We start from the raw sequence: 13,636 nt of genomic DNA on the forward strand, positions 1-13,636 counted from the left end.
TTCTGATCGTCAGCCAAGCAGCCTGAAAAGACCTCTCTGCTTCCATTTCTGTTTGGTTTTCACGGTTGGGCCTCCTGGCTGCACAGCAAGCAGGGAAAACTAAATAGGAGGAAAGATGAAATTTGTTTCACTTCAGTTCTTTTCAGGGAAAATCCCAGCCGCTCCAGGCAGTGCACTCACGAAGGTGTTGAGACTTCAGTCAGACATGTGCACACACGTTATGGTGTTTCTATACTGTAGATACAGCACTGAGACATGACTGCTATATGTCTGCGCCTCCTCTGCAATTCTTCACGCAAAGTGATTAACAGAGGTGGACAAGGGCACAAATAAACAGGTGATTCTGAGGCATTAAATCATCAACTCAATCTTCGTGTGTCTCGGTGAGGCCAGTGGCCGACAGATGCCAGTAATTCAGATGGGCAAGACAAGTTGACGTCAGACTTGGTGAGTCAGGAGCAACTAATGCATTCACATGTGACCAAGAATTCAATAAGGTAAGTGTTTGTCGCAACACGTCCGCGCTGAGCACAAATCTGTCATGTTTGATGTGTCTGTCTTTAACAAGTAATTGCAGGGTTGCAAACATGCGAATAAAATTTACAATAATTTCATATTAGACAATAAAGGTTGAGGCCTTGGACAAGTGTGTTTGCAGCGATTAAGCCTATGAAATGAAACAGAGGGACAAAGGCAGGCTGCAGGGTACCTTTAGGATTTTATACCCAACTGTGCCAAGAAAACAACCATCCCAAATTGCTCTGATTCTTTGCCTTGCTCTCAAAGTGCGGCTCAGTCACTGGAAGGTATATCAGCCAATCTCATCCCAGGCTCAATTCAATTAAAGAGAGTACAAAGACATATGGCTCAGGGTCGAGTGATATGATTAGAGTCCTGTGCACAACGACGCTGCTGCTTTGATTCATACCCTCTCTTATCTGGTCACTGGCGGCGTGAGGGGCTTCGAGCTGAAACACATGAGGAGGGCTTCCTCAGGTGAGGTGCAGTATCCTCAAGGGACTTTAAAAGGCTTTCTGAACTAATACCTTGCCATCAGCATGTCACATCGTTATCTCTGCAGTAAAAACAGACTGCAGTCACAAGAAATCACAAATCTGCCTTTTTCTAAAACAGGGATTCTCTGCGGATGCTGACATTTTGAGACTCAGGGGATCAGGAAAATCCTCCAAAAACCGAAGGCCGTGCTGCTATCTTAGTTTTCAGACAGGACAATGCAAAGGAGCAACTGTACCCCGGCCCTCCCCCCGCCGTCGAGCTGAACTGCCATAAAAGACAAGCGATACGCCTCTTGGGACAGGGATGTGTCGAAGGAATGCATGTGCAGGTATCCTGCTGCCTGTGGGGACTGTGGAGAAAGGCCCAGCACACCAGTTGATCCTGTTTGATAAAGGCCCTGACAGGCCCAGATTATATGTCTCAGCCTGGAGGAGGTGTCTGTGTCTCATTCCTGTGCTGAAGAAAGTCGATCTGGTGGGAAAGAGGCGGGGCCATGCCTGTAGGCGTCAGTTTTTGTATGGACGCCAACACACACACCTTGTCAGGCAGACACCACTACCACTACCGCCTCTCCACCCCACTGCCAGCTCAACACCAAACAAACATCCTCACCCATCTCATTTACCTGACCACACCCGTGCCTCCAGACGCCATAAATACTCTTTCTACAAATCATGACAGATATACAGAACACTGCGGAAACTTTATCGCAAAATTTATTGGTTTCAGTATTGCCTCTGGCACTTTTGCAGATTTTAGTTAATAAAGTAGAGCACAACGACAAATTACAGCAAATAAAATACAATGAAATACGTATTGCTGGTTATAAGGGGAGCACAAGAAATAAGGGGGGGGGGGAAATTGGTGTTTAGGGGGAAGACAGAAATGAATTACACCGGGTAGCACTTTATCATACAGCAATGTGCCAACAAGACTTATAAAGGCTTGTTAAAAGTGCCGCAAGTCAGTGCTGGATGAACACGACTGTTAATGAGTGAAACTATAATATGTGATTATACAGTACAATACTGTGTTTTGTAATATGTCAACACTTTTTATTCTTTAATTACACATGAAGACCATTTTCTCAAAGGTTTGTGTCCCGATCCCACACAGATACTCATTATTTACAAAATACTTAAGAGTATAATTTCTGTCTTCTTACCTCTGTAATGCCCAATAATTATACCCCTGTCGTCAATAGTTTTGTTTTCATCCTCTGCATCCAGTGCTCGAAGTGGAAAAAAATAAGTGCATCAGCATTACAGTGAAACGGATTAAAGTCTCCCCTTAAACACAAAGTTTTCCTCCTCTTCCCTTGTACACGTCCCGGTACAGATATCCATTTTTTGTAATGATACTATAATTTAATGATTGTATATACTATATTTATTACACTGTGATGTAAAGTAGTGTAAAGTGTTACCATGCAGATATTTCCCTCTGAACTTATTTTGCTTCCGGTTTTGGTGATGTGGAGAAAGACAATAGTTAGACATGCAGTGAGTGACAGGGTGTGCCCCAGGCTCACCCCTTCTGTCATGTCTGTCCCACAGAGCAGCCAGGGCACCGGGGGACCTGTCATAAAGACAGCCTTCTCACAAACAGGGGTCCGGGCCCTCTGTGCAGCCAGAAACATCAACAACCAAAGAGCACAGATGAGGAAGGGACACCGACTGTCTTCGGCTGTCATTCCTACTTCAGGGGGCTAACCGAAGGTTCAGAGACTTCGAGAAAATATTTACATCATTAAAAGTATTAAATATTTGGTTCAGCAGCAAAACAGCAACCTACACCCAAAACCACAGCGGTCACATATCGACCCAAAACAGCTGTTCATCATCGTAACTGGGTGGGGGATCTGTCATAGCGACAAAACAACAGAACATTTAAATTCGTTCTCAGCAATCTGTGGTGCACCGGAGCTGAGCCCGTCGGCTGCGGTTACCCACACACTTCATGTCTCAACTGTCTGAGGTCTCTTTTTTTAGGTACTTGGCATGGGGAGGAATGTGAGGACAAGAGACATGTCTCCTTCACCTTGTACATGGACGCTGGCCAGAATGATATTCATGAGTTCTCGTGTTGGACTGCTGTAACCCCCTCTCACAGTCTTTTCATGTGCATTGACAGCGTCCCTGCACTAAACTGTCCTCCCTCGCTCCCATAAATAATCAGTTCATTTGTGAGGAGACAGAGGTGCATGACAACAGGCTGATGTCACCGCTCCTTCTTTCCTAAAGGCTCAAGTAAGCAGAAACACACACACATACACACACCATCACCAGTGCCATCATCACCACCAGGACCCTCTCTCCTATCTCCATGACGCTGAGAAATGATCTCTGATTGACGACGTGTCTCCTCCACAAGGAGAGTTGAAGGGCAGGTCATCTGTCACTGCTGACAGGAAACACAAGGTGGAGGTTAATGGAGAGGATCAGGCTTTACTCTAGACCTGCAAATGATAATCCCAAACTGGAATAAATCAAACCAATGCTGGTAAACAAGAACACAAAGCAAGAACTCATCCAACAGGTCACCAAGGAAACATAAACAACGCGCATCTTGCTCATATTACTGACTTGCAGAAAAGTTCCAAAGTTTGCAAATGATATGTTCATTTTATGTCATTAATATTTTCAAGATGTGATGCCTTCCTGCCCACATGAGGCAAACCATTCTTGTAACTGTATGTGGTATGGAAGTAAAATATTCACATCAACAAGTTTAGTGAATTCAAAATTTGTATTTGCCGAAGAAATAAAGGGTGACAGTCTATTCAAAAATAGAAATCCATTTTGTAATAATCACATTTATCGTTCAAAGGTTTAATTCGCTCGGTTAGTTTAATTGTTCAACAAGTTGGGGGACTCATGGGAGACTAATTTCAACAAGACTAATGGGCTATAGCCACGTTAGCTGGTCTGTTGGGCTTTACTTACACCAGCAGTACTTTGAGCTAAATGTTAAGTCATACATATATTTTTTTTTAAATAAAAATGTAAAGAATGAGCTAAATTTAGCATAATATCGATAATCTCTTTCCTTCATTCATGTTAGCTTTAGAGAAAGGGGACTTACCGTTATATATTATATTCAACACATAAAATACTTTCAATACCTTTGAAATATTTTCCCTGTTGCTTAGTTTTGGCATTTCTTTCTTTAGAACATTAAAAATATCACAAAAATCCAACATTTTCTGCCATTACAACTGGCCAGACTCATGCTGCAATATGGCGGCGGCCGTGACGCATCTCATAAGCCGGATGTTGCTCACAGCGAACCAATTGATATTGAGCAGGCATGCATTCATTTGCTAATAAGTATTGAAGACAAAATACATCTGGACAAATTGAAAAGTTAGAAAAGTCAGCTATTCACGAAAGTTATGAATTCATAAGAAGTGAAATCGGAAACAATAGCCCGTAGTTGGGACACCTATTGAAAGCTACAGAAGCCGAGAGCTGCCATGTTTGTGATTATTTTTTATATATACAAAATATATATATTTTAGGATCTTCGGGAATGTTTGTTAATGGTGTAAGATATTAAGTTTTGAAATTCCCTTCAATGGTTTGATTCACATTTAAACCAAAGTTGTGTTTCACGAGCGCCTTTGGAACAACTGATTTTTTATTTTTATTTTTATTTTTTTAAATCACAAAGCGTTTAATCCAAATGAGTGTTTTGAATTGTCTTGATGCTTTTTGGGTGGTTGATTTGAGAGGATATTTTGCAATATTTAAACATCGGCCCACAAAATTTGATCTACTTAAACATTGAGATCCCTAGTGAGTTTCAGACCAACACATTTCTAAATTTGCATCTTGCATCCTGCAATTACAGGCATCAGTCTGATTAAATCTTTTTTTTTTTTTTTTTTTTAAATATGCAATAAAATGTGTTGAAAATAAGCAGCTGGCATAATGGTCAGCACAGTCAGTACATCAGGCTGACCAGAAGTGAGCAAGGGTGTCGCTGGAGCTTTAACATACCAATTACAGCTGGGTAATGCACGGATGGCTGAAATTCCAATATTCCCAAATCAATTTGCCCTCCCCTATCGGTTCCATCTAGTATTGTCTGTGAGAAGACAAAAACAGGACTTAGCAGTCTTTTCTTCTTTCATCTCACTGGATATAAACGATTTAATTACATACAGTTATATTCCCCCGTCATAACAGTGAACAACAAACACCTTCCCCCTGTGTGTCCTCATCACAGCAAAATATAGACACACACTGAGTCAGTTCATAAATCACTGCTATCAGCTGAGCCTCGACAGTTTAACTGTTGCTGTACTGGAGGATGGATGATGAACTTTGCTCTACCAAACTCTTCCTGTGCCATCTGTCAGAAGTGATAACACCCTCCACCTAATGGCACCTCTGCACCATTAGCAGGTTATAAAGCAAGGCCTGTCCAGTCCTCTCCATTCTTAAAATAGAGCTCTTTATAGTCACCTCAACCACGGCACACAGATCATACTTTTTATTACTTCTCGTTTCCAGGAGTGAATGACATTTCTCCCACAAACGATATTGTTTGAATCCTGGAATTGCGAGTGGAAGTCTGGACGGGACTAATCCCACTCAGGCAGACGTTGTATCCTTGAAGACCACGACGTGTACTGTTGAGAGTACGGTATTTCTAAATTACAAATCCCAGCATCTTACATTCATATAACTGTTGGCATAAAAGTAACGTAGATCTGTTATCCATTAGCGAACAAACTGCTCTCCCTCTTTGCTGTAATACAGTAAGCACTGAGGGCTAACTGCATTGACCCGAGCTGTAAGAGCTGGCTTCTAAAAAGGGTCGAGAGCCAGTCGCGCTGTGCGGCTGATTTTAGCCTGTTGCGTGGAGACTGCAATCCAGGTGATGCATCAGCCAATGGCAGGAAGCCAGAGCCAGATACGGGCATCAAGGTTGGCGCAGCTGATGGATGGAAGTGTAGCACCAGCACTTGCCAAGCCATTCACACGGTCATAAATTACATGTTTACTGCCGGCTGTGGCTCTCTGCACCCGCCAACATTTCTTCTGATGTCAGCAGCACATTATCATATCTAATCAGACCCCAGCAACCCGTGTTAAATGGGTGGGAGATTGAAGTAGCATTGGTCCATCTCTGTAAACATAATTTACATCACAACATGAAAATCTTGATATTTATAGGGCGATTTATAGAGTCGAGTTCAAACTCTGAAAGCTCCGCTGGTTTGTTTATCAATAGCATTTTATTTAATGTAATCTTTTTTACGATGACATACGTGTTCTGCAACTCTTCATCAGAAGTTATATGGCAGCAAATGTAACTCCTGTTAAAGCATTTACAGTAGAAGATAAGTTCATCACATGGAAGGCATGCACAGTGGAAGTGCATGTTGTTGACTGAAGCGGATTACTCTGGATTTCAACAAGCATGGCGTACAACCAGGACTATTTACAGTTGTGACCATCCTTGAGGTTAAATGAACAATCTTGAATGAGACAAGAAAAGTGTCCACACACACCTGCCATATACACACACACACACGCACACGCACACACGGACACACAGACACCCTACAGACATTTTCATAAATCTATTTCTTCTGCTGGAGAAAAACCCAAACACTGAGTTACTGTATTGCAAGGTTGAGTCATGAAAAGTACTTAAAGTTAAAAAAATAGAAAACCCAATATATATTTTTCCATCCATGTGTATGCAGTGAATTTTGGGGAAATCAAAGCTGTGATACAGCGATAAAACTGGCCATGTAATCCTCAGCAATTTTACAATACTCTCATGTAACAACTGCCCCTAAGGACTATATTTAAAAATGGATCAAACAAAAGCATCCTTGTACAAAAGAAAATAAATCAATTATGGTAATAAAAATAAGAGTACAGTGTAAATATATATTCATATTTATAACTTTCTAACTGTATTTACAAGAAGATAGTGAATGATGCACTGGATCACGGTGCTGTACGTCTCTTGGATTTGGTCTGAAATGCAGAAGGCGGTCGGCCCTTCACTACTGATGAAACGACCTCGGAGGAACAAACAAAATGCAACCTACAAAAGCCAGACATGATCCTAGTCGAGCTTCTCGATTCTCCTGACCCAACGCTGGAACGCCCAAAGTGGGGAGAAAAGTGGAAGTCTGCTCGTTTCTGACACGGTGACAAACACTGTGCCACTTGGGTTAATACAAAGTGCCTCATAAACATCGTCACCACCAAGAACCGGGAAACGGCTGCAGTCTTCAGTCCATGTCACCCAACAAGTTCTACAAGGTGTCTCCACGCTCCTTTCTCACAGAGCACCAGTGTTTTTTTTTTTAGCTTCATCTCTGGGAATGTGGGGAGGAGTCCAACCCTGCGAGGACGGGAATGGAGGAAATGTCAATGTTTGTCTTAATGAAGATGAGGTATCAGCGTTTCTTAATGGCTGCCCCATTGGAGTGGGGTGGGAACTTTGGCAGGCAGGGCTCCTCCGCTCCAGCGTCGTGGGAGAAAACGGAGTCCTCGCCGGAGGAGCAGGTGGAGCTGCGGGTGTCCGGGTAACTCGGGGAATATTGGTCCAAAGGCACCGAGAGCTCCAAATACTCCTGCAGGCACAAAGGGAGAAGAAAAATGAGCTTTTCCTTTCCAGTACAGACATATCTGCTACTTCTTGGATTTTTGAGGGGAGGATAACTGACCTGGTTGGATGTCATGGCCAGACAGCGATCGAGGTCTTCTACCAGCTGTTTGAATGTGGGTCTATGAGACGGCACAGCATGCCAGCAGTCCCTCATCATCATGTACCTGGACAGATCATGAGATTAAAAATCAAGTAGTCCAGTTTTATCCTCTCACCACCAACTCTCAAACATTATATATAATAATCTGGTTCAACGCAGGACTGGTTATGAAAGCCCATAAACAGAAAATCACAGAGCTTCATTCAGTTAATGTACACAAATATCAGTACATCAATGAGACGCACTCTTAGACTCCCTTTCTGTAATTATCACGTGCTAGAAAATGATCCTTGTGACTTCTCCAGAAAGATTACAACTGTACACAAGGCCTTTGTCTATATTTTAGGCAAAATCAAATCAAACAATTACCATAACATTACATCTTAGGATTTCTGCCCTAGTGTGAAACGACGACAATCTGGATGGAACCTGAAGTTTTTCAAATCATAGATTCAGTCAAAAGGTCATCCAACTTGTAGTTTAAGATTTCATGATATGAAGAGTTCACCCAGAAAAAGTCTGAAGAACATGCAACCTTTTGGATTTTAGGTGTGTAGTGTTAACTCACATCTCATGAGTGCATGTTGAGGGCTTGTCCATGCGGTGACCTTCCTTCAGCAGCTTGAAGAGCTCTTCCACTGGAACGCCGGGGTACGGAGAGCCTCCCAGGGTGAAGATCTCCCAAAGCAGCACCCCGAAGGACCAGCTGCAGACAGAAACGGACACGAGCGTATAGGTTTTCTGCACGAATGTATGATTTCCTCGCATTCCGTCGAGGCTGAATTGGTAAAGTAAAGGGCACGAGATACTCACACATCACTCTGGTGTGTGTATATCCGGTCAAACAGGGCCTCGGGGGCCATCCACTTGACTGGTAAACGACCCTGTGGGAAAGGTATACACGTTACTTTGCTCTCTAAAGGTGTGTCACTGTGTGAATAGCATTGAGTAAATGAGGAGAATACTCACATTGGTGGTCTTCTTATAGTAATCAATGTGGTGGATATCTCTTGCCAGGCCGAAGTCAGCTATTTTCATCACATTGTCCTCTGTTACCAAAACATTGCGAGCAGCAAGATCTCTGTGGATGCACTGCACAAATAAAAACAGACATCACTAGAACTGTAAAAGCAAGTCATAATTATTGTCCATCGAGAGGCATTACTCCATTTGATTAAGTAAATGTATTATGGAAGGCTGATAATCGCTGATTGTACTCTGTGGTTACCTTTTTGGAGGATAAATACTCCATGCCTCGGGCAACTTGGTAAGCACAGGACACCAGGTCTTTGATGGACATGTTCTCCACAGGAACCTGGTCTGGGTTATAGCAGTACTCCATGCCCGGTGGGCGCCGAGCTCGCAAGTACTCCCGCAGGTTGCCCTTGGATGCATATTCAACTATCACATATAGTGGACCTAGAAATTAACGGAAGAAATACCAGAATAAGTTAATTGATATGTGGTACGTGTTGATCCTACAGTATATACAGTCCCGATACAAGTTCATGTTTAATCAGGCCATTGGAATCAACTTTGTGAGTGACAACATGTTGGATGGAGTTGTTTAAGTTCCTTGCGTAAATGAACATATCCTGCACGTGTTAGCAGATGTTACAAATATTTTGAGGTCAAAAGATGAAAACCAATTACAAAAAATGCAATTCAGTGTCAAAACAGTTGGTAAATAAAGAGGAATGAACAAAGAGCTTTATGTTGCAGTGTGAAGGCAACACAGCGATATGCACTGCGGGGTCATTAGAGGTTAGTTTCCTTGAGTTTTTCATCAGGGATGATTTCAGAGAAATGACAGCAGCTGTGGCCGATTCAAACTGCGAGCTCGGAAGCTGGTGTCAGAATCGCTTATGCATGCTGCTCTACACATCTCTCAAAGTTAAGGTTCACAGCTACACTGTTATTCACTGCACTGTTCGGAGGGACAACAGCATGCGTGTGCGTGTGCGTGTGCGTGTGTTGGTCTGAGCAGACCAGGGCGGGTCAGAAGCCGGCCCCTCTCTGTCTGGTCTCACCATCCTGTGTACAGGCACCCAGCAGGTTAATGATGTTCTTGTGCTTCCCAATGATCTTCATCATCTCCATCTCTGAAATCAGGTCTGACAGGTCTTTCTCTGTGGCATCAGCTGTAAGGGAGGGAAGAAAATAAAATTCTATTAAGGTGATTAGGACACCTTATGTTGGTGAAAAGGTCTCACAAAAAGCACCTTACAAAGTATATTTACCAACAGTGCAGCTCTTAAGGAGTTGGCTGGTGTGTTTTCGAAAGCTCCCTGGGGAAAGGCATTTAAAGTACGAGACAATAAACGCTACTTTCCCTACATCTTCACTCCCCTGTGCAGTTTAATGAACACTTTTATATGGGATGTCAAGGGTTCTCATAAATCTTTACTCTGCTCTGCTATTTGCACAATGGCTGTGATCCAACGGCAGATGTCTCTTAGAATCACTTCGTCAGAGTGTCGGTGGTTGAAGCTTTCTCTTTCCTGAAGCCAGGACTCTGGGCTTCTCCACAATTTATTACAATGCACGGAAGAAAACTGCAAATCACCAACTTATTCCAGCAGGTCTCATTAGTTTAAGCATCCATCCATCCAAGTCTACTGTATTCCAAGTTTTAAGAGGAACAGGACACTTACATTTCAACATTTTGACAGCAACCTTGGTCACACGGTTTGGCTTCTCTTTGTCAAGACCCAGGGCCTCCCCCATGACCACCTGACCGAAGCAGCCTTCGCCCAGTGGCTTCCCAAGAACAAGTCTGAGGGGCACAAGACACAGGAGATGATTGTTAACAGTCAATGACGTTTGACTCAAAATCTATATCATGTGCGTGATAAAGTTTTCCCTTTAGCTTTTAATCTTCAAAATTTGAATATGTTCACTCACTCTACCTGTTAATCTCGTGCAGTTTAGTCTCCTTTTTGAGGAAGTGAGAGAAACTTTCACTTCCCTTGTGCAGCTGGCTCCTCTCCCAGCACATTGACAATTTCAGCCCTGAAACCTTTCTTTCAGAGTCGGTGTTCCAGCCTCTAAGCTGTTGTTGCCTTGTCTGAAGGTTTTGTCTGAGACATACCTGTCCCGGGGAAGCTCCCAGCGGGGATCCTGGGGCAGTTCATATTCAGACACTCCTGACAGCATCGGAGAGCCACTGGAGGAGAGGCGGGAGGGACGGACGAGCATCACTCCAGAGTGGATGGAGGAGCTGGAGTCCACAGACACCTGAGGTATGAAACAGTGACATTACTTCTCTCATAGTGGATCAGACACCAGCAGTAGGAGTTTAATTAGCCAAGAGAGAGAGCCCCCTCACCCACCCTCCTCCCCAAAAGAAAACTATATGATTGCTTTAATTCCTAACAGAACCATGTAAAAGAACACTGTTGTGGTTTGGAGATGGAGTACCAGGCCCATGGAGTCTAAGGACTCTTGATTAATTCTACTTACCTGATGTACAAGACCTCAAGAATCTACAAAGAACCTGAAAGTTCTATGAATTCATGCTTTTAGAATTATAACAGCATTGACATAAATTGCTGTGAAAATGTGCAGATGAGTCATACACGTCATGCATATTATCAAGCTTTGAATTTATAAAAGTATGAAGAAATGGCAGAAAGAAAGGTGAGAAAGTATAAATATTCCAAACCCCCTATCTACTTTCTGTTACCTGTCTGCGCAGGGGGATGCTTTTGGCCAGCTTGTGGACGGCCAGCTGACTGTTGAAGTCACTCTTCTTTGAGGAGGTGCGAATCTTGACGATAATTGCGATGGCAATCATGACGGCGATGAAAAAGAAGCCCACACAGTAGATGACCACCTCCAAGTAGGTGTGGCTGGCTGGAGGGTAGTGGGTGACGGCTAGATGGGCGGGAGGAGGGGGGGAGGGTCAGGGGGCAGGAAGGGGTAGGGTCAGCTGTCATGAACAAACAGAGTTGTACATACCCAAGTCCACCAAAAACATCCATTCTTTCAAGCACTCAGCAACACAAATAAAGCAAATGACACACAAACACACACACACAACACTCATGTGATTCCATGGCTAAAAGCCAGAGCCTTTGACGTGAACTCCCCAAGCACAGTTTCATTTTAAATATTTTTAATTGAGAATTGGTCAAAATCTCTCAAATCGCAGGGCAACCAAACGCTCTGCAGATGCACGCTGGACCAGAAAGAGTTGGGACAAACCTAAATGACCAAAAGATATTGTTTGATCAGATAATCCTTAATATAACTATGAATCATCAAACAATCGTTTGCAAATATGAATGCTTGCTAATGTATCAAGGCACTGGATATACGAGTGCAACAGTGTGCAAAGGATCTGACTTTTACACAGATATCAGCACTTCACACAATGTTTCAACACTGCACATCATCTCTACTTCATCAAATAAATTAATTCACACTTTATGTCTACTTGTAGGTCTAATGCAGCACAACAAAGCAGTAGTTTAACTGCTTCACTTGATCAATACAATATCCAATTTAGAATTTGTGTTGGTGCTGGTAATACAAGCAAACAGTGTTGTTGTTGTTTTTTTTTTTTAACAAAAATAGCATATTAATGTGATAAAATGCAAGAACATTTTAAATAGTCCAATTCAGATCTTGTTTTTTTCCTCCCATTCAGTGAAAACACCAATGTTTATGAATATTAGTTGTAGGGGTGTAATGGATTCCACATTTTAGTGAAAAAAAAATGGTTTGATCATTCTTTGGTTTGGGATGTAGTTTAGTACACAGCAGCTGGATCTCATGAGATTCCAGTTCTGTGTGTTAAGGTCATTAATGAAGCAGTTTTAGGCCTTTTCTTTATCTTGAAAATGTTATACAAAATAAAATGTACTAAAATGTTGAACAATGCTTTCTACATCAAAATAACTGCTCTCGTGTCAGTCTTGTTGTACAACTAAAAACAGTTCTGCATTCCAAAAGAACACCCTAATATTTATGATTCTTTTAATGAAAATCTTATTTAACGAGACAGCTTGTTCAGAAGTAGATATAAATTCTAGAAAAAGTCATTGCAGTTTATACAAGGCTCCAGTTGCAGTAACTATAGCTGCTGAAAAATGCACTGTTGCATTTTGTTGCCTAATGCTAGCAGGAGAATATCTGATACAAATCATTTTGTGTTGGAAGCACCCCATATTGAACAATGCATCCCAAACCAAGGGCGCCATACCAACTGAAGTGTATCGTTACACCCCTAACCAACACCAGTAACACAAGTGAGCTACACTTGTGTGAAGAGGCTGACTGACAAGCAGCTTGATAATTGGACAAATGCCCATTCCAATCCTCAGGAATGAGACACATCCACTACAGAGAGCCAATTATCAAAGCCAGCCGCTGTGCTCACAGCAGGAAATGACATCAGCAATACATGTCATTTGTAACGCTTGTCAAAGAACATCAGCTTAACACCAAATCAAATGCAAACACCAATTAAAGAGGAGAATAGAAGAGACAGTTCAAAGTGAAATCTGATCAGAGCTGCCAAACAACCCTTCTATAAAATGTGAGGTTCTACCTGGCTGAGACCATTAAAGATACGTCTATCTTATATTTAGCTTTTACAATAATCCTGGACAGCTCTTGGGCTGTTTGGCATTTGCTGATTTCATTTAAGAGACAGCAGAGCATGGCTCATACTCTCCCATCTAAAGAGTTTAGATGGAGCAGGAGCCATGCTGAGCACAGACAGAGGAGGAGTTTTAGTACTTGTAGTGTGCCCTGGCTTCCTCTCACATTTTTCACCAGAAATAGAGTCAGACAAGACCCTTTTCTGGCAAATGTGAGGATGGACAACCAGGTTTGGTTTGGAAAAGGGAAATAATGAAAATATAGGAGAAAGAC

General features: G+C 42.4%; 1 protein-coding gene across 6 annotated transcripts in view; it reads right to left on the minus strand.

The window, feature by feature from the left end:
• Nucleotides 1-1,715: 1,715 nt before the first annotated feature.
• fgfr1a (fibroblast growth factor receptor 1a) overlaps nucleotides 1,716-13,636 on the minus strand; it is a 38,128-nt gene continuing 26,207 nt past the window's right edge. For 4 of the 6 annotated variants that reach the window (XM_069178036.1, XM_069178035.1, XM_069178034.1 and 1 more), the window contains 10 exons: nucleotides 11,435-11,632; nucleotides 10,848-10,992; nucleotides 10,411-10,532; nucleotides 9,787-9,897; nucleotides 8,985-9,175; nucleotides 8,726-8,848; nucleotides 8,570-8,640; nucleotides 8,325-8,462; nucleotides 7,715-7,820; nucleotides 1,716-7,621 (listed from right to left, as the gene is read on the minus strand). In XM_069178036.1, the coding sequence (XP_069034137.1) occupies nucleotides 7,445-7,621; nucleotides 7,715-7,820; nucleotides 8,325-8,462; nucleotides 8,570-8,640; nucleotides 8,726-8,848; nucleotides 8,985-9,175; nucleotides 9,787-9,897; nucleotides 10,411-10,532; nucleotides 10,848-10,992; nucleotides 11,435-11,632 (1,382 nt within the window). In that variant the 3' untranslated portion in view covers nucleotides 1,716-7,444. Of the gene's footprint in view, nucleotides 7,622-7,714; nucleotides 7,821-8,324; nucleotides 8,463-8,569; nucleotides 8,641-8,725; nucleotides 8,849-8,984; nucleotides 9,176-9,786; nucleotides 9,898-10,410; nucleotides 10,533-10,847; nucleotides 10,994-11,434; nucleotides 11,633-13,636 lie in introns of all 6 variants that reach the window. The other 2 variants (XM_069178038.1, XM_069178039.1) reach the window with 1 other exon arrangement.

The sequence above is a fragment of the Embiotoca jacksoni genome, unplaced genomic scaffold (assembly GCF_022577435.1).
Source record: "Embiotoca jacksoni isolate LCO1_2020_lvr unplaced genomic scaffold, fEmbJac1.0.p SCAF_8, whole genome shotgun sequence".
Taxonomy (NCBI): Eukaryota; Metazoa; Chordata; class Actinopteri; family Embiotocidae; genus Embiotoca; species Embiotoca jacksoni.